This window comes from Sorghum bicolor, chromosome 7, assembly GCF_000003195.3.
Source record: "Sorghum bicolor cultivar BTx623 chromosome 7, Sorghum_bicolor_NCBIv3, whole genome shotgun sequence".
NCBI classification, from domain to species: domain Eukaryota; kingdom Viridiplantae; phylum Streptophyta; class Magnoliopsida; order Poales; family Poaceae; genus Sorghum; species Sorghum bicolor.
In genome coordinates, this window is record NC_012876.2 from 56,564,621 (window position 1) to 56,588,682 (window position 24,062).

A 24,062-nucleotide genomic window follows, 5' to 3' on the forward strand; every position below is an offset into this window, starting at 1 on the left:
GAGTGTAGCAAGCTTCTAGTTGTGATTTCTTGTTGTAACTAGTGTTTAGCTTTCTTGCTAGACTTGTGTAGGTGGCTTGCATAGCTTAGTTGTGCTAGTGCTAGAATAGCTTCGCCTTTTGTTTTACTAATCAACTTGTCTAGTTGAAGTTTGTAGAATTTTTAAATAGGCTATTCACCCCCCCTAGCCATTTGGACCTTTCAACCCACCGCGGCCTCCTTTTCTGCGCGAAAAGTTGTTGAAGTTGTTGGTGTTGCCGCCGCGGTTCCCTTTGGCGGCATGGTTCACGGAGGACTGTTGTCCGCCGCCAGATTGCATCTCCAAACGCTGCTCGTGACTGACCAGCTGCGTGTACAACTCGGTCACGGAGATGGGCTCAACGCGGTTTGACACCGCAGTCACCACCGGATTGAAGTCGCTATCTAGCACGGTGAGAATGTAGGAGATCAGCTCATCATCTTCGAGCCGACGCCCAGCAGATGCCATGTCATCTGCGAGCCCCTTCATCTTGACATGGTAGTCGGCCACAGTGGATGACCCCTTGGAGTTAGTGGCCAGGGCCATCCTGGTGGCGATGATGCGCGCGCGGGACTACGCGGCGAAGAGGCCCTGGATCACCGTCCAAGCCCCAGCAGCGGTGACCTCGTCATTAACCTGAGCCAAAATCTCTTTCGACAGATTAGAGAGAATAAAATTCAGGACCATCTGGTCCTTGGCGACCCACTGGTCGTGGTCAGGGTTGGTCACAGACTGCTCCTTGTCGTCCTCCTTCTTGACAACGAACTCGGGCGGCGGTTTCACCGCCGGATTGACGTACTTGAAGAGCTGGGCACCTTTCAGGGCAGACACCACCTGCGCCTTCCAGGATGCGAAGTTGGTGCGCGTCAGCTTCTCGCTCACTGGAATGAACCCGGCGAAGGAGGGAACAGCAGGAGCACCGGAGGAGGAAGAAGTAAACGCCATTGTGGAATTCCGTGTGGAGAAAGGCTCTGATTACCAGGTGAAAGTAGATGGAACGAGATACCTCTCATAGGTACTAAGGTACATGTTATATACTGGTAGGGTACAACCTAATTGTGTTACAAGTAATGAGCCGTAGCCCCTAACTAACCGGCATGCCAACATGTAGCCGTGGACTACAACACAAGAAAGAAACAGAAAATGTACATGGACATATCCTACACAACCGAACGAGCTAAGAATGAGGAGTTGGATATATCACCCTTTTAACAATCGGAACTAAAGACATGTTTGGGTTTCAGAATTGTTCTGCAATGGCCTATGACCCCCTTCTTACAAGACCAGCGAGCTAAGTACGACCACTACGCTACAATCCAGCCCACTACAAACTGTTACTACGAAGTTGGCCCAAGGCCCACGACTTGATCCTTTTCTCTCTTCTGATTCTGATCTTGCCGCACAATCTTATTATGTCATGACGCTTTCCAATCCTTGTTCATAAGCCTTCCATTATTCATTTAGAATTCCCAGTATTTTATATAAATCCTTCGCCTCACTGTAATAATAAAAAGGCATACGCTAGTCAAACCTTTTCAAATTAACCTATTTTATAGGAAAAAAACGTCAATATTTATTTCATAACCAATCTAATAGGTACATATTTGATATAAAAAAATGTCAATACTTTTTTTAGAGGTTGTCAAAGATAAAATTGTTTTTCTCTAAGAAATGAGAATTGCATTCCCTTTTGGATGGAGAGAGTACAATGGAATGTCGTAGATGTTTGGTTATACACCGGCTTTATACATGGGCTATCCTTCAAAAAAATATGAGGTAAGCGTTAGACCGTGTGGATCATAGATCAACGTACTATTGGCAAAAATAAATGAGGATCGGTTAGTCCGGATCAACATAGACCTTGTTTACTTTCAATTTTTTTTAGGAAATCGGCATTGTAGCACTTTCATTTGTATTTGACAGATATTGTCGAATCATAGACTAACTAGGCTCAAAAGATTTGTCTCGCAAATTACAGGGAAATTGTGTAATTAGTTATTTTTTTATTTATATTTGTGTCGTAAGATTTTCAAATGTAACAGAAAATGTTGTCTATTTTGCAAAATAGGTGAGAAAGTGAACACGACCATACTATGGATAGTCTGTCGCTACAAGAATAGGACATGCCGAACAATCTTCCCTTAGACTGATTTCGACTCCTAAGAGATTTTTTAAAAAAAATTAACGATATTGTGCTTTTAGCGATAGGTAAAATTTCCGTCCACACCGAGACAACGCTAACCAGAGGTCGGAAAAACACGTGCACCGTTCCCGCTTGACCAGATTCGAAACATGCGCGAAACTGCCGCCCAAATAATTCGAGAAAGATACATACTCCCTTTCATAAAAAAAACAAACGTTCTGAACTTTCACTCTATTTTTACAACATACTCCCTCTATACTAAAAAAAGTTCTGGACTCCCACTCCATTTTCACATTACAAAGCCTAACGTTTTACTGTAGCAGAAAAGAAAATAATTTGGACGTGGTTATCCCTCCTGCAGCAGACAGGGTGCCCGTGAGGCTTCGAACTGGAGACCACAGGCTCATACCCCACACACTAGCCATTTGAACTACAAAGCTTTCTTGAAACAGATGCACCCACATACCTATTTAATAAGAGCAAAGAAGAAAAATTATCCTCTAATTAATCACTTTTTTTTGTTACCACAATCATATTCTAAACATTAAGAATTTCGGATAGAGAGGAAGTATCTAGTATCCAGTCCACATGCAACTAGATTAAACCTGGGCCAGGCCCATACTGACGACTCAGCCATGTTGCTTCGTCGGACGACGAAATGAAGCCCGAGGCCCACAGCCTTCCCCTTCTCCTTTCCTGGCCGCACGCAGTCGCACACACGAGAGCCGTCCCTCTCGCTGCGCCAACCCCGACCAGCTCGAGCTCATATATATTATTTAATTATAAATTAGTTAAATTTAGAAAAATTGTATTATAAATTACAAGTATACTATGCATATTATTTTTAAATTTATCTTTAGCGCTTCATATATATATATATATGCTGAAAGATTTGATGTGACAATTTATAAAATTTACAAAAAACTAAACAAGACCTCGCTGCCAGAAAAAAAAAAACGTGTCCAAAAGCAACGGCGTGCGTTGTTCTCCAGCAGCGTGCACGGCGCCTCCATTCCATCTTTCCACGTCGCGGGATATTCCCGAATCCCGTCGGCGCTGGCCGCGGGCGCGCCCCCACCACCACCTACCCTACCCCTACACCTCAAGGCTCGGCCGCCTCCGAATACCCGGCGCACCAGCGCCACCACTCGCGCAGCCGCACCTCCAAAAAAAATCCTGGTGCTCGCGCCCGTAGGCCGGGTCCACGCGCGCACGGGGGGTTGAGAACCCCCTCCGTTGTTTCCTAGGCCGCACGTCGCCCTCGCCGCCTCCGTCTCCGTCCGTTCGTCGGGCCGCCAATAGAAAAAACCACGGCACGCGCCGCCGCTCTTGCCCGGCACCTGCACCTGCACCTGCACTGCCCCCCACTTTTCTTACCACCGAGGGCGAGCGCGAGGAGGCGCCTTTTCGTGCCTGCCTGCTGGCCGTTGCCGCTGCTCACGAGCCTCCCGCCCCCCGCGCTGCCCTGCGCTGCCTTCTGACTGCCCCAACGAGAGCCAGGGGAGCCAGGAAAAAGGAGGCGTCAAAAGCCCGAGCCAGAAGGGGGAGCACGCAAGGGTAAGGCCACCGACGAAGCCCCCACCTCTCCTTTCGCCCTTCTCCTGCTTCGATTAGATTGGATCCCGGCCGCCGTCGCTGCAGGGTGGGATCTGCTCCGTCTCTTGCTCCTTCCCCAGGGGCGCGCGTGTAGATCTGCACGTTTCCGCCTTCTGCTCGGCTTTCTTTCCTTTCCGTTTGAATTCCCAATTGATACTAGTATATGTACATTCGATACCTTTACCTTGTCGTCCGGCTATCGGATTCTGCTTTGGAAGGCAGATTTGATCTAGCAGGGTATATAGCTCGATTTGGTAGTGATACTAGCAATTACGAATGCTAGCGTCGGTTTCAAACCAAGGGAGTGCGCAAGTCAGGCGTAGGATTACCTTTGCTCTGAGTTCTGTCCATAGATACGATACCCCATTAGGGAACTCAGTCGTATGATTACAATTCTGTTGAGTGATTCGCGTTATTACTGCGAGCCAGACCAACTCACCAACATTTTCCATATATGTTGATGTATTAATGTACTGTTACTCAAGGTCATGATGGATCTGATATTCTGACTCCCAGTATTGGAGCATGTTCTTGGTTAAACTCTTGATGCTTGGAATAAAGCCTTTTTGTTAACTACTGTTCTATACATCACCTGATTGATACATGTCTCGTTCTTGGTTATTACTGCTTCTAAATCCGATTCTTCAAGTTATCGCTGTTTCTTGCATTATCTTCTACCTCACCTGCATACGTACCTGACGGAACTTTGTTGCTGCTGTCAGACATGGCGCCAACCGTTGCCTTCAGCTCAGTTAGCGCCCAAGCTGGGCTGATCCAAAAGCCAAGGAACCTTGGAGCCACAAGCTACGCCGGATTAAAGGTGCCGAGCTTTCGCTCAGAGTCGTCATTCCTGGGCAGGAATGCGTCCCTACGAGCAGCTGTTACACCAAGGATTGTGCCCAAGGCGAAGTCTGGATCTCAGATATCTCCGCAGGCATCCTACAAGGTGGCGGTGCTGGGTGCTGCCGGTGGCATCGGTCAACCCTTGGGCCTGTTGATTAAGATGTCTCCTCTGGTGTCCGAGCTGCATCTGTATGATATTGCTAATGTCAAGGGAGTTGCTGCGGATCTCAGCCACTGCAACACGCCTGCCCAGGTTCTTGACTTCACTGGGCCCTCAGAGCTAGCCAACTGCTTGAAGGGTGTGGATGTTGTTGTCATCCCTGCTGGGGTCCCAAGGAAGCCGGGCATGACTCGTGATGACCTTTTTAACATCAACGCGAGCATTGTCAAGTCACTGGTTGAGGCTGTCGCGGACAATTGCCCAGAGGCGTTCATCCATATCATCAGCAACCCGGTGAATTCCACGGTGCCAATTGCAGCTGAGGTTCTGAAGCAGAAGGGTGTCTACAACCCCAAGAAGCTTTTCGGGGTTACCACCCTGGATGTTGTCAGGGCTAACACATTTGTGGCGGAGAAGAAGAACCTTAAGCTCATTGATGTTGATGTCCCAGTTGTTGGTGGGCATGCTGGTATCACAATCCTGCCTCTGTTATCGAAGACCAGGCCGTCTGTCACCTTCACAGAAGAGGAAACCGAGGAGCTGACAAAGAGGATACAGAATGCTGGGACAGAGGTGGTGGAGGCCAAGGCTGGTGCTGGGTCTGCTACCCTGTCCATGGCCTATGCTGCTGCCAGATTTGTTGAGTCGTCTCTCCGCGCGCTGGCTGGCGATCCCGATGTCTATGAGTGCACATTTATCCAGTCTGAGAAAACTGATCTGCCATTCTTCGCATCAAGAGTCAAGCTCGGCAAGAACGGTGTTGAATCCGTGGTTTCCGCCGACCTCGAGGGAGTGACTGAGTATGAGGCCAAGGCACTCGAGGCGCTGAAGGCCGAGTTGAAGGGAAGCATTGAGAAGGGTATCGCCTTTGCGAACAAACAGCAGGAAGCTGCTGCATCTGTCTGAAGCGAAGCAAGTGAAATGGAATGCAGTCCACAAGGGAATAAAGGAACGATGATCTTGAATGGCTTTTAAGTTTTGCAGCCTAGAATTTTTTTGGTGCCGTGCCGGAGTGTAGGAAGATGCTCCAGATGGTTGCTGTTGTTAGTTTCTAATTACTACATGGGGGCTCGACTGGACATCCCCCAAGTTATCACCGGTATCTAAACCAGGCCTTGTTTAACACCACACATAAATTTTGCTCCGTCTGTATTGTGGTTCTGTTTGTAGCTTGTTGGAGTTTACAAACTACAAAGAAGCTAATAAAACACTTTTGTTGAAAGTGATCTGTGCCATGTTTGTATTGTCGTATTTGCTACTGTTCAACAGAAAAGCCCTGGCTTCATTGGCTACTAAAGTTATTATCTTTTTGTATTCATGTGTAATGGTCTCATTGGTTGACAAATCCTAGTCGAATTTGTTGTGTTAGACCTTGATCCCGACGATCAGGGACAGGGATGGCTGGAAGGTAGCATATGTTTCGGTGGATTCGGAGTTTACAACCAAACACCAGAAAAGGAAATATAGTACAGTACAATATAAAATTTTGGCTGTGCTGTCTTGTTCTCTGATTGGGAGTCTGTCTGGTTTTTGCTATGTTTGCTGCTTGGAAGTCGATCAACGCGTTTTCGTTTGTTACGCTTCAGTATATCGTCTTGGACGGCAAACCTGAAAATGGAATATGCCCTGCCCGTGATAGGCTTGGTTTTGTATTCGCAGTCTCAATTGCAATTTGCAAAGCGTGTCGCGTGTGCGTTTAGTAAGACGCAACGTCAGATAGAGACTGCATTAGAGATTGCTGTTTGCAGTTGCTGAAAGCAAGTATGTCTGTATGTGGCGTGTGTGCAACAAGAAAACACTGCTGGTGTCCCCGATATGGGTACTCATATATTTTCTGAATTAATGGTAGGATTTGGAAATATACTTTCAGTGATAAACAACGTCAATTGACAGCAGGATGCGGGTGACTTCGTGAATCTAGATGTGTCGGTTAAGTTTTTCGGAGGTGCTTATACGAGTAAGGTTTGTGTACGTGTGTTTATAGAGGGTGAGATGCATGTCTATCGTGGGCATCTACATTGTACCATGTAAATATGTAATTCTAAAAACAAAAAAGAGAACACTACTAGGTCTGAACTTATGCAATGTTCCCTGAATGAATGTCATGACAATGAATTGTTCTCTGAATGTCATGACAAATAATAATAATAATAATAATACCGACTGCACCATTTCTTCAGCAGAAATATATATAGTACATCGATCGGTTCCTTTTATTTGCAAAAGGGAATAATAATAAAAACTTTGAAGAATGGGGAATGAACATTCCGTTATCCTCTTGCAGAGAATTGCAAGAACATAGCCTAGAACGCCGGGAACTCGATCCTGTTGCCGCAGGGCCTGCCTCTGGGGAGGACGGGGCACTCGACGAAGCTGTCGCCGGCGGCGTCGACGCAGAAGTAGAGCTGGTAGAGCTGGCTGTTGCCGGCCTCGTCGCGGTTGCACTCCACGTAGGGCTCGAACCCGGTGCCCTGGCTGATGGCGCCCTTGATCTGGCTCAGCGAGTAGTAGCCGCCGTCCGGGTTGACGCCGGCGGAGGACAGCGCGGCGAGCACGCCGAGCTGGTCCCGGAGCCGCATCGCCGCCTGGAAGTAGCCGTGCTCGTCGAAGACGTTGGCGGCGCAGGTGCCGTGCTTCTCCCACTCGTGGCCCCAGAATCTGAGCCCGTCGTTTGAGGGGCACGCCAGCGTCGGCCACTTGGCGCGGAGGCTGCTCAGCAGGTCGCTCACCTGCAACGGGTTGTTATGAGGCCTTGTTTAGTTTATAAAAAAACAAAAACTTTTTAAGATTCTCCGTCACATCGAATCTTACGACACATGTATAAAATATTAAATATAGATAAAAATTAAAACTAATTGTATAATTTACTTATAAATCACGAGATGAATCTTTTAATGTTAATTATTCTGGACAATAATTACTAAATAAAAACAAAAGTGTTATAATACCTCAAAATAAAAAATTTCGGAACTAAACAAAGCCTGACGTGACATGTCAGCGTGGCAAAATCTTTGTCTGGCAACGAATGTTCCAAGAATGGGCAATGCAGCTTTGCAAAGAAAGTTTTTACTACTGCGAGATGATAGTAAATTAAATTCCACCCATATCAATTCTCCGAATTACGCCTTGACAGAACACAGCAGAACATGGCGACAGTAGTTATGAGGAAGAAAGAATGTTTAGGCCACAAGTGTGGCTTATGGAGACGGCAACAATCCAATGGGTGGTTTGGAGTGAAGCCAACAAAGAACGATACCTGTCCTTCATCTCACATCACCTCTAATGTGTGGTTTGTGTTCCAATCCAAACCGAACCAAAAAAAGAAAAAGATGATTTTTGAGGTGTAGGATCATCGTCGACACCGGAGACGTTGAAACAACAAAAGCTTAAACAAGGATGCCTCAGAGATTTGCCAATAGCGCAGGACGGACGAAAGACCTCGTCAAACAAACAGCAAAAGCGCCAACAACATAAACCATAACGTGAGGCCAAACAAAAGTTGTCTCTTGGCCCTTGTTGGCACGCGAAACCCAAGAACATGCATGCCATGCCGGCCGCGGCATCAAACACATGCGGGGCGAGAAAAGAGAAGAAGAAGAAGAAGGGGAAGAATCGCACCTTTGATGGGTTGAAGGCGTTGTCGGGGCTGCAGTTCTGCGGGTAGGTGCCGTCGTCGCGGTTGGGCCAGAGGCCGTGGATCCCGAAGTCGGCCGCCGGCTTGCCGGACTTGGGGTAGCAGCAGCTCTGCTTGGTGTCGCAGTAGCTCCCCGGCCACTGCAGCACCAGGTAGAAGAAGTCGTAGTCCTGCGCCGCCGCGCGCCCGGCGGCCACGGCCAGGACGGCCAGCAGCAGGGAGAGGCGCGCCGCCATGGGCTCTGCGCTGCGCTGATACGGTACGGATTACTAGTTCTTGGAGAGTTGGAGATGGAGAGAAGCAGCTAGGGATCGAGATGGAAGATGAAGGTTGCGAGGCCCTGGGGGTGGGAATTTATAGGGAAGGTTTGGGTGGGATCGGGAGGTGTGGATCCACGGCGACGGCCGGCCGGTTGGCGCGCACGCATGTATGTGTGTGTATGGCAACAATGGCAGTAGTAGCGAAGTAAATGGAAACCTAATCGTGCAATTCAAGAAGCGAGAAATGATTGCTTGCTTGCTGCAGCCTGCAATGTTAGATAGACATGGAAGGCGCGGCCGGCTGGGGGATGATGTGATAGATAGGTGTGGAAGGCAAGTAGGGTCGTCGAGTTGGAGAGTGACAGCAGGTCGGAGGAGGGAGGAGCGAGCTCGACATGCATGCATGGCCATGGGTTTTGTGGCGGACTTGTGGTCGGCACGGGATGACGACTGGCCTGGTCTGAATAATCCGGCCTGCAGCGTTCCCGGTCGGCTTTGGTGAGTATTTGGAATGCATTTTCCACGTATCATTGAATTGAAGTTGATGAACGGATGGGGAAAAAAAATGCAGTACAATGCTGTTGCCAACATTTATTTAGCCTCTGTTTGGATTCATTATTTAGCTAGCTGATTTGATTTAATTAGTGGGATAGTTGTTATCTAAACGTCTAGCTAACAATTAGTTAGTCTATTATCTATATGTGTTTGGATTTAAAAGAAATAATCATTAGCAGATAACTATTATGTACAAGGATCGAAATAGGGCCTTAGCTTTTTATATCATGAGGCCAAAACTCATGCTCGGAGTGCAGGGAGTCAAAAGCTAGCGTTTGTTTGGTTGGTTGGTCAGTGGGGTGAAGCGTATATTCGAGGTTCCTCGCACATTCTTTTTTTTTTCCACCCAAAAATAAGCAGGACGAGGAGGAGAAAAACTTGCATTGGCACGTCGTCTCCTAGTTTAGCTCCGCCTTGTGAGCGTGACTGATACCACGCCCCATGCATGGACCATGGTTCGGCAGCAGTAGTAGTACGTACCTGCGCTTGGCAGTTGGCACGTTTCCCAGCTGACCCATCATAATGCATGCCCTGCGGCAGTTTTGCGTTCATACCTCGTATATTGCCGGCAGCGGCGTACGTCGTGTCCTGTCGCCGGTGAGCCTCTTCCTTGTCACGGTGGGAAACAGGGACGGGCCAAAGCGGCAGCTTCATCAATCATCATCGACGTGTACGTGGCGGGCGGAGCACGGACGTCTCAGTTGAATGGCAGCTAATATATGAGACGTGCCAGGCAGTCATGCCAGCAAGTCTGGGCCTGAGAGAGAAGGCACCACACGCCATGCATGGAAGGCAAGGCAGGCATTAGTTACGCGAGCATTTCGCAGGAATAATAATGCTACCATATCGTGTTCCTGTTATTCCGCTGGTGGATGCTTTTGCAGCAATTTTCTACTACTACCACATACTACGGAGAGAGTGAGAAAGTGCACCTTTGCTTGACGGTTGGATTGATTTTGATTGTGTGGCCATGCTATTTTAGCTTGCTACTAGTTGAATTTTTGTTTTGTTTTGTTTTGTTTTGTGGAACGCTACTAGTTGGATTTTGACTCTGTGACCTAAGATTAGCAAATGACAACTAGCCTGTTTGTTTGAGCTTATCAGCCGAATTTACTAGCTATCTAGAAGGTATTTTTTTCTCACAATAAATCAGCCAACAGTACTTTCTGCCACGACAGCAAAGTTACATTAGCGCGCGAATTGAGGTGACTGGGTTTCGCCGGAGATCTAACACGTCTCCCGGTGATGAACGTGGTCGGCTGCCGTCCGTGATGCAACAAGGATTAAGCCGCAGCAAGCAAGTCAGGATTAGGTCCAACGTAACACTAGTACACTACTAGTGATCCAACAGAAAAGCTGTTGCTTCGTCTAGCTCATCTCTCATCTGAGACGCCAAGTCTGTCGATGCTTGACACATTTTTTTTTTCAAAGGGTGATTGAAGAAACGTTCAGCGTTGGACACGACGTGACCCTGTTGCTTCTGCCATTCGTCTTCTTATCATCCCTGCTTAAAGTCTTCCTCACAAGGTAAACGACACGCACTAGAAAAAAAAACTAGATGATATACACTGGAGATGCGATGCTGATTACATGCAGGTGCACGCGATTACTCCTGTTTGGCTACGGAAGCATCTCCCTGACAACCTTAGTTCAAGGCTTTGACAGAGTTTAATCAGATGCCCAGGCTCAATCAGCGTCATCAATGATAGAAGTGCAATGGAACATCAAATCCTGATCGATGTTTAAATTGATTGCAACTGAATCGGGAGACATCAAACACTGATCGATGTTTGAATTGAGGATCAATCATTAATTGCAACTGATTCGGGAAACATCAAACAGGAACCTTCTTCATAGGGATATTCCACCGCGTTCTGGATATGCCTACCAGATAGAACATGCAACAAAAAATATGAGAGTCGTATCACAAGGTCACATCAACGCGAGTAAACTAAGCAGACTTCTAATTATTAAACACACACTGATTTTTTTTTGTGGGTGTGTGTGTGTACGCATTCCTGTTCAGACCTTTGAGGCAATGGTGTTCAGACGTCCGAGAACTGAACAACCATCAGCTTTGCCGATCCGCTGGGATAACTGGAGTCTGGACGTGTCCCATCAGTCATAGTATGAAAGATACTCCATCCATCTCAAAAAGACTGATGTTTTTTATTTTGAGACATGGCTATTCGTCTTATTCAAAATTTTATGCAAATCATAAAATAAACAAATCATTATAATGTATCTCTCATGATCAAATAAGTCATATCAAAATAGACCATATTTATATAATTTTTTTTAATAAGATGGATGGTCAAATAAGATATTTGAAAGTCAACAATAACAACAATAGTTTTTTTTTGAGACGGAGGGAGTATGAGTTATAAGATATTGCTAAGCTAATTGGCCTCCTACAGTTTGATTCCTTTCACATCAACAATCATCAACTTAGGCCTTATTTAGTTACACCCGAAATCTAAATTTTTTTATTAAATATAGATAAAAAAAATAATTAATTATACAATTTGTCTGTAATTTACGAGACGAATCTTTTGAGCCTAGTTAGTCCATCGTTCGACAATAATTATCAAATATAAACAAAAGTGCTACAGTAACTTAAAAACTTTTCACCCAGGGAACTAAACTAAGACCTTAGCGAAAATGTAGAGCGAGAGCTGGGGGTCAGCTGCTGTCCAGAGAAGGATCCATCGTTAGTAATTTAAGTAGGCACTCTTCTGTACCTACCAAAAAGAACATCCTTCTAAATTTTGTCACAAGTTCCACTATCCTAAATACTCCGTCTCAAAAAGACTGTTGTTGTTGACTTTTAGACATCTTCTCTAACCATCCGTCTTATTAAAACTTTTTGTATAAATATTGTCCATTTTGATATGACTTATTTGATCATTAGAGATACTTTAATAATGATTTGTTTATTTTATAATGTGCACAAAAATAATTTTGAATAAGACAAGCGGTCAAACATGATGTTTCAAAGTCAAAAATATCAATCTTTTTGAGTCGGAGGGAGTAATTTCACTAAGTCTATAAAGAAAAGCTTCTACATTTATGGCATAAAAAAGGTATACTATGAAAATAGATTTCATGGCTAACTCAATGGTACTAATTTGGTATCATAATATACATCTTTTTACAAATTTGTTCAAACTTACTATGGTTTGATTGGTAGAATGACACAAAAAAAAACAGACAGAGGTAGTAAATGGCATCACACTCATGATAGATAGAAAGAGGAGCAAAGGTCTGATCATGAGGAACACTGCTATGCTAGGCCAATCAGACTCAGTCCCAGAAAAAATAATACAAGAATAATTCAGGACATGCATGTACCGTCCGTGCTCCTTGTGGTCATTCCTTGTAAGCAGCAAATCCCATTGTCTACAGGATCTGTTGATGGAGAAAACCAGGTCCATAATCCCATTCTGTGCAAGAACATTTTCTGTGTAAAGACATCAAAGTTCCCCAGTAGTTGCAATACCAGTAGTCCAATATTTACAACATGCTGCTGTGATGGAAAAAGAAGGCAACAGAACAACAGAATTAAGTGCAAACAGAATCAATCTATGCGCCAAAATGTGTTCAGTTACCCAAGAAGCAAAATATCCAGGTGATGATTTCTTTGCACAAGTATATATTCATTTTGACAAGTCTCTACATGCCAAATGCAGTGGAGAATGAATACTTAGCGTGGTGTTGATAGAACTTATGAAAGTAACCAGGCATTCAAAATTTCAAACAAGCATAAAGAGCAAAGTTCATGACAGTTCAGACTTCAGGGATGCCAACTCTACTTGTATTAGATCAAATGCAGACAGGTTTATATATGTCCAAACCACAAATTTTCCATATAATCAAAGGACGTATTAATGCAAAATGGATTATATGATCAATCAAAACAAAATACTCAGGTTTCAGCTCTGCTGAATAAAATGTGTGTTTCAACTTGTCAAGTTGCCGTGTAAATGTGCATTTCGCATTACACCATTGTTTATTCCTGATGCATATGATTTCAGTGGTCCTTTTAACAGTTACAGTTGGACATGGGAATCTCCTCCTATTCTATGCATAATCTATGCTAAAAAATTGATGCAACCATGTTCATCAGCTTTCTCAACCTGTACATTTGATTAACCATTGCATGTCTACAAAATGTTAAGCAATCACACATTCAAAGTATCCACCAAACGAATTTCCTAGGTTTAAGCACAATGTCGTTGAGCTTGTCAGTGAAGCCTGATGAAGCAAACTTGGCAGACTAAGAAGAAAGTCACAATGATTTGTCATGACTTCCTTTTTTCTATTTTATAAAAGAATGTCCCAAGGCATGACAAGATATCATGTTGTTTTAATGGAAGGACACATATCATGTTTTAAGATGAGTTTGTACTTCAATTACCAGTATAAATGATCCTCTTAATTAGCCAATGTCTGAGTATTCGATATTGCTGTTGTAGGCAATCCTGAATACTAATTGCTGAGACTGTGGTCCCAGTGTAAAGACCTCATACGTCGGACCTTGTTCTTAAGTGCTGATAGTTGTACTTGGCGAAAAAGGGCCTTGTTCATGACAGCAGACAAGCCAGAAACCAATTGTATGAAACCTTCTTGTCATCACATTAAAGCTCATATAGTGCTTATGATCGGGTGCTAGTTCCAGCCAGCATTCAGTGTTGCTCTGGTATCTAAAGTATGTGTGGTAACTGCAATTCCTTGTGGTGCACTGCAAATGCAACAAACAAGCAAGGGTGGACTACCAATAATCATTACATGAACATTTTCCTCCCTGAAAATGATGGAACCGTGTTCTGTCCCTGACAATAACTAGTCGGTTGTAAATACCAGAAAACACCTTTGTGAAATTGTGGCAGTCAACACAAACACGAAGATTCTTTGCAAGCCTTATTGGCCTGTTCTGAGGTGTCACAAGCAAAGCAAAAGCAATTGCCAGCTTTTCACTGTGATAGGTGAGGGCACTTTCCTTCCCTTCTGAATCCAAATCATGCAACTCTGATGACACATTTGGAACATAACCAGCAATCCTCAACTGCTTATTTATCTCATTGAGCTTTTCATAAATCTCCACCTTCCTTGGATGTGCATCATCATCTGCAATGAACTCATAAACCTCACCATTATGCTCCACAGTCGTGCAGCCAGGAGTAGTCTGTATTCCTTTTTCCTGCATCAACTTCCTGACTTCAGATACCTTGCTCCATTCCCCAACTGCTGCATAAGTGTTCAGCAATAGAACATAGTCACCAGCTTGCTGCGCCTTCAGTTCAATTAGATTACTGATTACACGCTCCCCAAGATCAACATGACCATGGATTCGGCAAGCACCAAGAAGAGTTCGCCAAATTGTCGCATCTGGTGCAACCTTCATCTCATTTGTCACAAGCTCATAAGCCTCATCAAGCAAGCCAGCACGTCCCATTAGGTCAACAATGCATCCATAGTGGCGAACGTTTGGCTTCAACCCATACTCACATCGCATCATATCAAAAAACCTAAAACCCTCGTCAACCAGCCCACTATGACTACATGCAGAAAGAACACCAGTAAAAGTCTGTTCATCAGGAGCAACATCTGATCTAATCATCTCCTCGAATGCTGAGATAGCATCATCCCCAAAACCATTAGCTGCCAATCCTGAGATCATTGCGCTCCATGTGACCACACTCTTCTGAGGAGTCCCACAGAACACCCTGTATGCCTTATCCACACACCCGCACCTCGAGTACATCGCAATCAACGAATTGCGCACCTTCAGCTTGGCCCCATAACCATGCTCCTCCGCATACGCCCACACCTGCTCCCCGAAATCAAGCGCGCCCAGGCTCGTGCATGCCTGGAGGAGCAGAATGCAGGTGACGTCATCTGGCTCCGCCCCGCTGTCCCTGCCTCTCATCTCCTCGAAAAGCTTCAGAGCGTCCTTTGTCCGCCGGTTCCTCGCGCAACAGCTGATCAGAACGTTCCATGCGACCGCGTCCCTCGCGGGCATTTCGCCAAACAGCTTGCGCGCGCCGTCCCCATCGCCGCGGTTCGCGTAGCACGCCATCAGCGAGGTGGCGAGGAGGGCGTCGCGGAGGTGACCCTCCGCCACGACGTTGGCGTGGAGCTGGCGCGCGTGCGCGAGCGCGCAGCGGGGCTTGAGGAGGATGGCGAGGGTGAAGGCGTTCCCGCGGCGGCCGAGCGCGCGCATGCGGCGGAGGAAGCGGAGCGCGTCGGAAGGGTCGGAGAGGACGCGGAGGATGGAGTTGCACTGGAAGGTGGAGGGGAGGGAGGACGCGGCGGTGAGGTGGTGGTCGAGGACCGCGAGCGCGCGGTGGGACGGGAGGGAGGCGGCCGCGAGGGAGAGGAAGGCGGCGGTGGTTGTGACGGGGGAGAGGGCTAGGAGGCCCGTGCGGAGGAGGTGCGCGTGGAGCTGGAGGAAGCGACGCGGGGGGATGGGCGAGGCGGAGGCGAGGAGGGCGGCGGTGACGGAAGAGGTGGAGGTGGAGGGGCTGTGAGCACGGGCGAGAGGAGATGACGATGCCATGGCCCGCGGGACGGGCGCGAGGCAGGATATGCCCTATGCCATTCGGCTTTGAAATTCGAGTGTTAACCATCCGGTAACATACGCGGCACGGCTACGCCAATCAAACAACGACTGACAAACATCAAATTCTTTTAACTTTGACCAATTATATATATATAATATTAATATTTATAATATATAATAAGTATTGTTAGATATATTATTTATTTTTATAAGAAATTTATTTAAAATATAAATATTGCACATATTTTTTATAAATTTATTAAAATTAAAAGAGTTTGACAAATATGTATCTTATAATAACTTTTATTACGAGATAGAGAGAGTATGTTGTAAGGGCATGTACAACAACGTCCCTTCGATCGTCTCTGAGCCCTCAGTTGGCTTGGAGATGGTCGTCCCGTCGCCTCGCGAGGCGACGGCAAGGGCCCGTGCTCCGAGGTTGAATCACCGGCTGAAGCAGCGTTGTAGGAGTCGTCTTGTCGAGTCGACGACGGATGTGGATCCGGCACGGGCGCACGCGGAATCTAGTATATGCGCACGTTGGAGAATGGGCTGCCGCAACCAGCGGGGTCGAGCCCCACCGCGGCGTGGGCTGCGCGCGGCAACATCCGCCGTGAGCCGCGCTACAGGTTGCGCGCGACGACCTCCGCCGTGCCACCATGAGACGCACGGGCCAGCTCCGTCACACTGCGGGCTGCGCACCGGCAAGCTCCGCTCTGACCGCGGTGAACCTGTTCGTAGGTAGCTTGCTACCAGTAATTTCACAGATAAGGTGCTCGGTGGATGGAGCACGTGTGGTGTCCAGAGATTTGCATGAGTTCACTTGTAGAGTAAATCACTTGCTTTCTAGCAAAATAGGGTGTGCTGTGTTCAGTGTAGCTTCAGCTGGCTTGGGCGAAAGCAGGAACTCAGTTCTTGATGATAGAATTTCCTTTGTAACCGTTGCTATTAATTCATTTTTAATGTTAGTTCTGAAGAATCATGATCAGACCTTTTTTTAGAAATCTGAATACTGCTGGCTCATTCTTGAATGTTTCATGTGCAGCTTTTTACTTGCTGTCTACTCAGAAAAGTGACAGTGAGATATTGTTCACAAGAATAGTTCTTGAAGGAGGTAACTAAGGATTAATGTAGAGATAGTACCTGTATGCGTATCTGCCTTTCTGAAAATTGCATGCTATCAATTACTTTCAGTTCTGAAAAATACATTCTATTCTGAAAATAGCATGAGTTTGCTATGGCTGAACTAGCTTATTTTTTAGAAAGCTATGATAACCTCTAACTGAATAATAGCTTTCTTGTGATTTTTTTCTCAGAATGCTGTTCAGGATTTTTTTCTTAGTTACTTATGCTACTAGTTATCTGAATGCTTGTGAGAGTTATCTGAATACTAGTCATGCCATTTTTGTATTATGAAAACTACATGTCTCCCCTTCTGCATCAACATTAGTGAGTGTAAACTGCAGCACTTGCTAGTGTGTGTGAATGTGAACTGAATACATGTGAATGTGAACTGAAGCACTAGCTCAGTGCTCATTTCAGTTCAAATTTCTGTAATATTCAGTTTCAGTTCCACTGCCTGAATGCATGTGAACATGTGAGACTGCAGTTTCTCTGCAGTTTCAGTTCCACTGGCCGTTTTTATTTTCTCGTGAATGAGTGTGCTCGTTTTTATTGTAATCATGTTGCTTTCATTGATATATTTTCTATCAAATAGTCACACAATGATATACAAAAATTAATTTATAGTTGATCCTAACTACATCCAAAGCATTAAACAAGTTACAGAAAAACCCTCAACTATGGATCGTATGACCCGTCTTTATACCTGTCTATATGCTAGATTCGAGGCGTTTAGAGATAGACTTATGTTTGTGGATTGTCGATTTAACAAGAATAGAGACATACTTCTGTCTGTGAATAGAGACAGACTTGTTAAATCGATAACAAGAATAGATAAAGCATAGATTTATTATCTAAAACTAAGTTATATATGATCCAATGAGTATGAAATTTTTAACATAGTTCAAGCATACAATAATGAGCCCATCATAAAAATTTTACCATAATTGGACTATAGGAACTGCATATATGAATTATTTGAATTAATTATAGAAAAACATAAATTTAAAGCTACAAAAAAAAATTTGTACTAAAGTATATCATTTTGCATATCAACTGTGTAGATGTACTCATCTGGAGTCCAATAAAATTAAAAATTTCATTTTATGATTTTTCTGTGATTTAGTATAATTTTTCAAAGAGTCAGCAAAAATAAATAAAAAAAGCAAAACCACCGTCCAAAACCACCCCAGGGGTTATTTGACCGGTTTTGAAAATTAAAAGAGTAGAAAAATCTGGTTTTGTAGTTTGGGGAGTGAAATAGTTCATTCTAAATAGTTTGGAAGGTTATATAGACTTTTTCTAATATAAGTCGTTGTGGGATTTAAAAATTGTCTCACAAGACTGAACGTTATAGCCTTATAGGTCTAATCCTACCCATCTTACCCTGTCGTCCATTCGCTTGAAGACAGATTAAAAAGCAAAAAGGCGTTGTACTAATGGGCTAATGGCGTCTATAGTGTGAAGAATGGACTAAAAAAAAATATTTCAGGCGTGTTTAGATTTATTTTTTTTAGATTTTAATATTGTAGCACAGCATTTGTACTTGGTAAGCTCAAAATTCATCTTGTGATTTACAGATAAAATATATAATTAGTTATTTTAATCTATATTTAATGCTCCATGTGCCCTAAGATTTGATTGTAAACTTTTGAAATTTTGAAGGGATCTAGGAGCTGTTTGGTTGCTAGCCACAGTTTGCCACAGTTTGCCACACTTTACCTTAGACAAGTTTGACTAAGTTGGCAAGTGTTTGGTTGACAACTAAGTTTAGACATGATTTTTTTGGGCTCCACATGTCATAGAGTTAAAAAGTGTGGCAAGATTCCTTTAGACATGGCAAAGTGTGGCAACCAATTTACTAGCCACACTTGCCTAAAGTTAGTTGTGGTAGATTATGGCTAGCAACCAAACGTCCCCTAAGCAGTCCCTTAGCCGGAATGTTGCTCTCGAGCTTTATTAGCACATCAACGTCACCTACCAGATTGCCGTATAGAGGTGTTAGAGTAATTATTATATTATAGTAGGCTGTAAGAGTACTCCCAATGTAGAAACTATCGTGGTTTCTATATATATTAATTGTAGTGTCACCTAAGTATTTTTCTGATGTGGCAAGAGAGTTATTGAAGAGAGAGAGCAAAAATCATATAAACTGGGTCTAAGTTAGAAACCATATCTACGCAAAATCCAAGACATGAAGTGATATGATTGGCTAAGAATGAAGAGAGAATGAATGTGATTGGATAAAAAAAATATTCTATAGAAACTATCTATTGGGATCATAGTTTTTATATAAAGTGTCTATAAAAATTAATAAGTATAAAAACTACGTATATTTTCTAGCACTGGAAGTGCCCTAAGCCGGCTAAATGTTGAGGTGAAGAATAGAAAGGAGGGGAGAGAGAGGAGAAGCAGACTGTGAGAGCGAGCTTAAGTACATGAACTAAGAAAAATAAATATGTTATATATTAATAATAAATAGTTCTTAGGGTCTTCTTGCTTGACATCGGTTTACGTGAGAATTTCTACAATATCTGTTAGGCCTTGTTTAGTTTCGAAATTTTTTTGGTTTTCGGAACTGTAGCATTTTCGTTTTTATTTGATAAATATTATCCAATCATAGAATAACTAGGCTTAAAAGATTTATCTCGTGATTTACAGATAAACTGTGTAATTAGTTTTTATTCATCTGTATTTAGTGCTTCATGCATGTGCCGCAAGATTTGATGTGATGGAGAATCTTGAAAAAATTTTGGTTTTTGGGTGAAGTAAATAAGGCCTTAATCTGGGACAAAGGAATAGTTAAATTGGAACAGACGGAGTGTGTTTGACTAAATCTATTTGAAAAAAATATGGATATTTATATATCCAATAATTCTCTAGATTAAATATATTATATATTTTTATAGTACTCTTATTATAAGATATAAATATTTATAAATCTAGTTAAATTTAATATTGTTTTTGACTTATCGAAACGTGAGATTCTGAAACGGCAGAACTCTCCCCGGGCGCTCCAACCGGAGAAGCCGACGCCCGCGACAACCTCTCCCGTGCTGCCACGTGTCCGCTGTAACATCTCGAACGGTCAATTATCCCTCCACTACCCACCACACCCTGCCCCCCACGCTCACCCTCCGCACCGGATCCCGTCACCATCTCCACAGCGGCGCGCCGGCCCGGCACCCATCTCGCCGCCGACGCGCCGCGCCCCAGCGCCCCAGAACGAGCCGCCGGGGCCGATCTCCCTGCCCTCTGATGAGCCGCCCTAACGCCCGCGGCGAGCCCAAGGTACAAACCCTAGCTCTCGCTCCTCCCTCCCCAGCCGCCCCCGCCAAGATGGGCGCCCATCGGCGACAACCCAGCTCCCGCCGCCGCCTTGTCGGCGCCCTCTCACTCCTCGCCGCGTCCGCGCTGGCCCTTCTCCTCCTAGCATCCCGCCCGGTGCCCCCGACCTACGGCGTCATCATCGACGCCGGCAGCACGGGGAGCCGCGTCCACGTCATCGCCTACCGCGCCACGGCGGGGCTCCCGCAGCTGGACTGGGCACGCACGGCCTCGATGAAGGCGACCCCGGGGCTATCGTCCTTCGCGGCGGACCCACGCGGCGCGGGGCTGTCTCTGGCGCCGCTAGTAGAGTTTGCCCGGCGACGTGTGCCGCGGGAGAGCTGGGGGCAAACCGAGGTGCGGCTCATGGCCACTGCCGGGCTGCGTCTGCTTGATTCCGCAGTGGCCGAGTCCGTCCTTCAGTCTTGCAGGGAAGTGCTTCGGGGCTCGGGCTTCCAATTTCAGGACGAATGGGCCACCGTGATCTCAGGCATGTAACATAGTAAAACTGTGCGACTTCTTTCTCATTTTGATGACTTGTTCTGGAAATGTGTGGATCTGGAGCTCTTGCATTTGATGTGAAGCTGGAAGTACATATTTTGAAATTGGGAGCTTACACTTCAGTACAACTGGATGGAGTTCTGTTGAATTTTGGCAGTTTTTTTTTTTTGGGGTGTATCTTAGCATGCTTGATTGAACTGAATTCAATGTCTTCGTTAAGATGATCATGCAAGTATATTGAAATACTGTGTAGGGGCTGAGGAAGGGATATACGCATGGGTTGCAGCAAATTATGCTTTGGGGACTCTTGGCAGTGATCCAAAAGACACCACTGGGATTATTGAACTTGGTGGGGCTTCTGTTCAGGTTCTGTGTCTTGCATCACACTAAGGAATCAATCCTCCTTCAGCAAAACTTGTTGGGTACTTACTATTTTGCTTTTTTTTTATCAAACAGGTGACACTTGTTACCAGTGAACCTGTGCCTCCGGAGTTCTCTCATGTGCTCAAGTTTGGTGATGTCTCATATAACCTGTACAGCCACAGCTTTTTGCAGCTTGGTCTGGTGAGTTGTATTCGTAAATATTAGTTGTACACTCAACACAGACATTTCCATTGTCAACGTTCTAATAAATTGCCTCTCACAAGAAAGTATGTTGCCACACCTGCACCTTAGCAATGATCCACTTTATGGCTAATTAAGTGATCGTTGCTATTATTCTGTATGTGCTGACTGTTCTGTCTCATTTTGTGCGCAGAATGTAGCATATGAATCATTCCATGACTTGCTCAGCTCACCTGGCCTTAGCTTAAGTAAGTCAATTGGTTCATTGCATTTCTAGTTTCTAAAGTAAGATAATCAGATATCACAAGAACACATCTATGACTTAAAATTGATTACACTGGGGGGACAATTTTAGTACAGTTGTGCCAATTCTTTTTTCTTGTATTCAACTTCTGTGGATATGTTATGTTCTTTTTGATACTATATATATTAGGCCTAAAGCTAACATAACTCCAGCATATTTCATGAGTCTGTCTGATCTGACTATGCTTATGCAGTGGCCACACATTTGATTTCTCAAGCTAAGTACAAAGATCCTTGCACTCCAAGGGGATTTACACACATAGCAGGATCAGTTAAACTTCCTGTTAGTGTTCTTGAGCCGAAGGTTGAGTACAGACCGTTTGCTCATGCTGTGGGGAACTTTTCTGAGTGTAGATCTGCAGCGTTAACACTACTGCAAAAAGGAAAGGGTAGCCAACTGCACTTATACCTCAGTGTCTTATCATTATGTTTATTTTTCTTCAGAAATGCTTCCTTTTCTTCGATAGTCATATCTGTTTGCCGAATGCTGGGGGAAAGTATGGGACTAGGTCCACTAAGAGCTAATCCCTCAATTCCAAATTGTAAGTTGGGTCCTGGCTTATCTAGATACATAGCTTTTGCTATGCACCAAGATATATATTATGTCTAGATACATAGTAAGTCTATGTGAGTATGTATATCTAAAAAAGCCAGAACGGCTTCAATTTGGAATGGAGGGAGAGGGAGTAATTTGCATAGGCCTTTGTTATACAAAATTCTGGTTCATTAGGCTATTCCACCTCCTGATCAGGTTATCTTAAAGAGGTTACAAATATTTATCCAGGTTAGCTCAACTCCCCCAACCTGCAAGCCATTTGGTAAACTAAGCCTGAATCCCTAGTACTTCCCTTATGTGCTGAGACAAGGAGTAAGATATACACTTCTATATCATCTATCTAAAATAAGAAGAGTTTTTTTTCCATGCTTTAGCATATTGTTGTATGAAATGAAGTGAAGGTGCCTCTGATGACCTACATCTAGTAACATGTTTTTTAGGCTCGTCAATCAAAATCAAATTATTGATATCTTTCACTGAAAGCATGCTTGATGAGTAATTAATTCATTTGCTAACTTTGATAAAATAGTTTGAGAAATTCCATGTTTATTTTAATCTGTTGAATGACTGCAGCTTTTGTTAATATATTAAACAGTTGAATGACTACAGTTTTTGGTGCAGTTTCTCATTCTCTGTTTATTTCATGGCATAATTGAGGTGAGTGTGTTCTTTTTGCAGAGGGATGTACATATCATGAATGTCGCCTTGGAGCAGCATTTGTACCTGAGTTGGAAGGGAAATTTTTAGCGACAGAAAATTTTTACCATACTTCAAAGGTCTATATAATTCTTTCTCTATGGTTGGGGGCTCAAAAAGTTAAATTTGGACATAGTGCATGCATTATGACATGAGTCTTCTCTTTGGGTTAAGATTTTCCATTTTATTTTATGTTCAGTATTCTTCCATCTTTAGTACAATATTCATTTTTATATTTTATCGCTTAACAGTTCTTTGGTCTGCACTCAAAGTCCTTCCTTTCTGATCTGATGGCGGCTGGAGAGAAATTTTGCCATGGGGACTGGTCAAAGATTAAGAAGAAGTACAGCTCTTTTGATGACGGACAGCTGCTTCTTTTTTGCTTTTCCTCAGCATATATTATTGCTCTGCTACATGATACACTTAAAATGCCACTGGATCATAAGAGGTGAACCCTTTTCTACAGTTCTATTCTTTGTTTGAAAACCTGGATATTTACATGAGTTTTGTTTCAGGATTGATGTTGTAAATCAAATCCATGGCGTGCCTGTTGACTGGGCATTGGGTGCTTTCATTGTGCAGACGACGATGAACCGAACAGAGTACTCAGATTCATCAGTTTCATATCTAAACAACCACTCTTCTGGCTTGGTTCCGCTTCTGTTCATTACTGTGGTTGTATTTACAGCATTCTCCATCCTAAGGTGGAGAAGGCCTCGGCTGAGGACGATCTACGACATGGAGAAAGGCAGGTACATCATAACAAGGGTCAGCCGATGAGTCGCACACATCAGCGTTGGGAGTGGGTGGACTTCCTGCAGCGGAGCACTATTGACCATGTATGTAGATTTTCCTAAATTGATTTCTTACTCAGTGGCCAGCAGCCACACTCCAGCATGTTGCCTTGCGGAATTAACTTGCTGAGTTTGAGCAGCAACCCCTGTATATGATAGAAGGATGTGGGTTGCGGTGGCATTTGTGCATGTTCAATGCTGTATGTAATGTTGATGTAATTACAGTTTTGTGTCTAATGATCAATAGAAGTTCTCTGCCATGGATCATGGATGGCAGAGCAGCTGTATCTTTGTTTCCTGTCAAACCACTGATGTTATGTAATCCTAAGTCTAATGGTCGCGTATATTATCTTGCCTTAAACACCTCTGATGCTATCACATAGGCACATGTGATATCGTTGCACTCATGTTCCTGGCATGAGTAAACT

General features: G+C 44.3%; 4 protein-coding genes across 11 annotated transcripts; 2 read left to right on the forward strand and 2 right to left on the reverse strand.

Moving 5' to 3' along the window:
- LOC110436944 (malate dehydrogenase, chloroplastic) lies at positions 3,295-6,074 on the forward strand. Of its 2 annotated transcripts, none has more exons than XM_021464735.1 (2): positions 3,295-3,718; positions 4,480-6,074. In XM_021464735.1, exon 2 carries the CDS (start codon positions 4,482-4,484, stop codon positions 5,664-5,666), a length of 1,185 nt encoding a protein of 394 aa, XP_021320410.1. In that variant the 5' UTR covers positions 3,295-3,718; positions 4,480-4,481; the 3' UTR covers positions 5,667-6,074. The 2 variants fall into 2 exon arrangements, with proteins under 2 accessions (XP_021320410.1, XP_021320411.1); XM_021464736.1 differs by having other exon boundaries at positions 3,428-3,803.
- LOC8077825 (ribonuclease 1) lies at positions 6,838-8,905 on the reverse strand. Its single transcript, XM_002445504.2, has 2 exons — positions 8,379-8,905; positions 6,838-7,489 (listed from the first exon to the last, which is right to left on the reverse strand). The coding sequence occupies exons 1-2, from the start codon at positions 8,628-8,630 to the stop codon at positions 7,064-7,066; spliced, it is 678 nt and encodes a 225-aa protein (XP_002445549.1). The 5' UTR covers positions 8,631-8,905; the 3' UTR covers positions 6,838-7,063.
- On the reverse strand, positions 10,615-15,803 carry LOC8075670 (pentatricopeptide repeat-containing protein At3g47530). 5 transcript variants are annotated; one of them, XM_021464791.1, is made up of 3 exons: positions 13,627-15,803; positions 12,561-12,652; positions 10,615-11,093 (listed from the first exon to the last, which is right to left on the reverse strand). In XM_021464791.1, the coding sequence occupies exon 1, from the start codon at positions 15,766-15,768 to the stop codon at positions 13,981-13,983; it is 1,788 nt and encodes a 595-aa protein (XP_021320466.1). In that variant the 5' UTR covers positions 15,769-15,803; the 3' UTR covers positions 10,615-11,093; positions 12,561-12,652; positions 13,627-13,980. The 5 variants fall into 5 exon arrangements, with proteins under 5 accessions (XP_021320466.1, XP_021320464.1, XP_021320465.1 ...); XM_021464789.1 differs by having other exon boundaries at positions 12,561-12,732; XM_021464790.1 differs by having other exon boundaries at positions 12,561-12,735.
- LOC8075671 (probable apyrase 6) lies at positions 20,007-23,978 on the forward strand. 3 transcript variants are annotated; one of them, XM_021464793.1, is made up of 9 exons: positions 20,009-20,710; positions 20,975-21,087; positions 21,178-21,285; positions 21,479-21,533; positions 21,783-21,971; positions 22,823-22,920; positions 23,092-23,288; positions 23,356-23,442; positions 23,529-23,978. In XM_021464793.1, the coding sequence occupies exons 1-9, from the start codon at positions 20,152-20,154 to the stop codon at positions 23,695-23,697; spliced, it is 1,575 nt and encodes a 524-aa protein (XP_021320468.1). In that variant the 5' UTR covers positions 20,009-20,151; the 3' UTR covers positions 23,698-23,978. The 3 variants fall into 3 exon arrangements, with proteins under 3 accessions (XP_021320467.1, XP_021320468.1, XP_002444398.1); XM_002444353.2 differs by having other exon boundaries at positions 20,010-20,710; positions 21,783-21,977; XM_021464792.1 differs by having other exon boundaries at positions 20,007-20,710; positions 21,783-21,977; positions 23,356-23,978.

Excerpts from the sequence above, each read along its gene's own strand:
- LOC8075670 (XM_021464791.1), bottom strand. The coding sequence starts at position 15,768 with ATGGCATCGTCATCTCCTCTCGCCCGTGCTCACAGCCCCTCCACCTCC.
- LOC8075671 (XM_021464792.1), top strand. The coding sequence starts at position 20,152 with ATGAGCCGCCCTAACGCCCGCGGCGAGCCCAAGGTACAAACCCTAGCT. Across the intron at positions 20,711-20,974 it reads ATGGGCCACCGTGATCTCAG|GGGCTGAGGAAGGGATATAC; the intron begins GCATGTAACATA and ends AATACTGTGTAG. Across the intron at positions 23,289-23,355 it reads ATGCCACTGGATCATAAGAG|GATTGATGTTGTAAATCAAA; the intron begins GTGAACCCTTTT and ends GTTTTGTTTCAG.
- LOC8077825 (XM_002445504.2), bottom strand. The coding sequence starts at position 8,630 with ATGGCGGCGCGCCTCTCCCTGCTGCTGGCCGTCCTGGCCGTGGCCGCC. Across the intron at positions 7,490-8,378 it reads ACGCCTTCAACCCATCAAAG|GTGAGCGACCTGCTGAGCAG; the intron begins GTGCGATTCTTC and ends AACCCGTTGCAG.
- LOC110436944 (XM_021464735.1), top strand. The coding sequence starts at position 4,482 with ATGGCGCCAACCGTTGCCTTCAGCTCAGTTAGCGCCCAAGCTGGGCTG.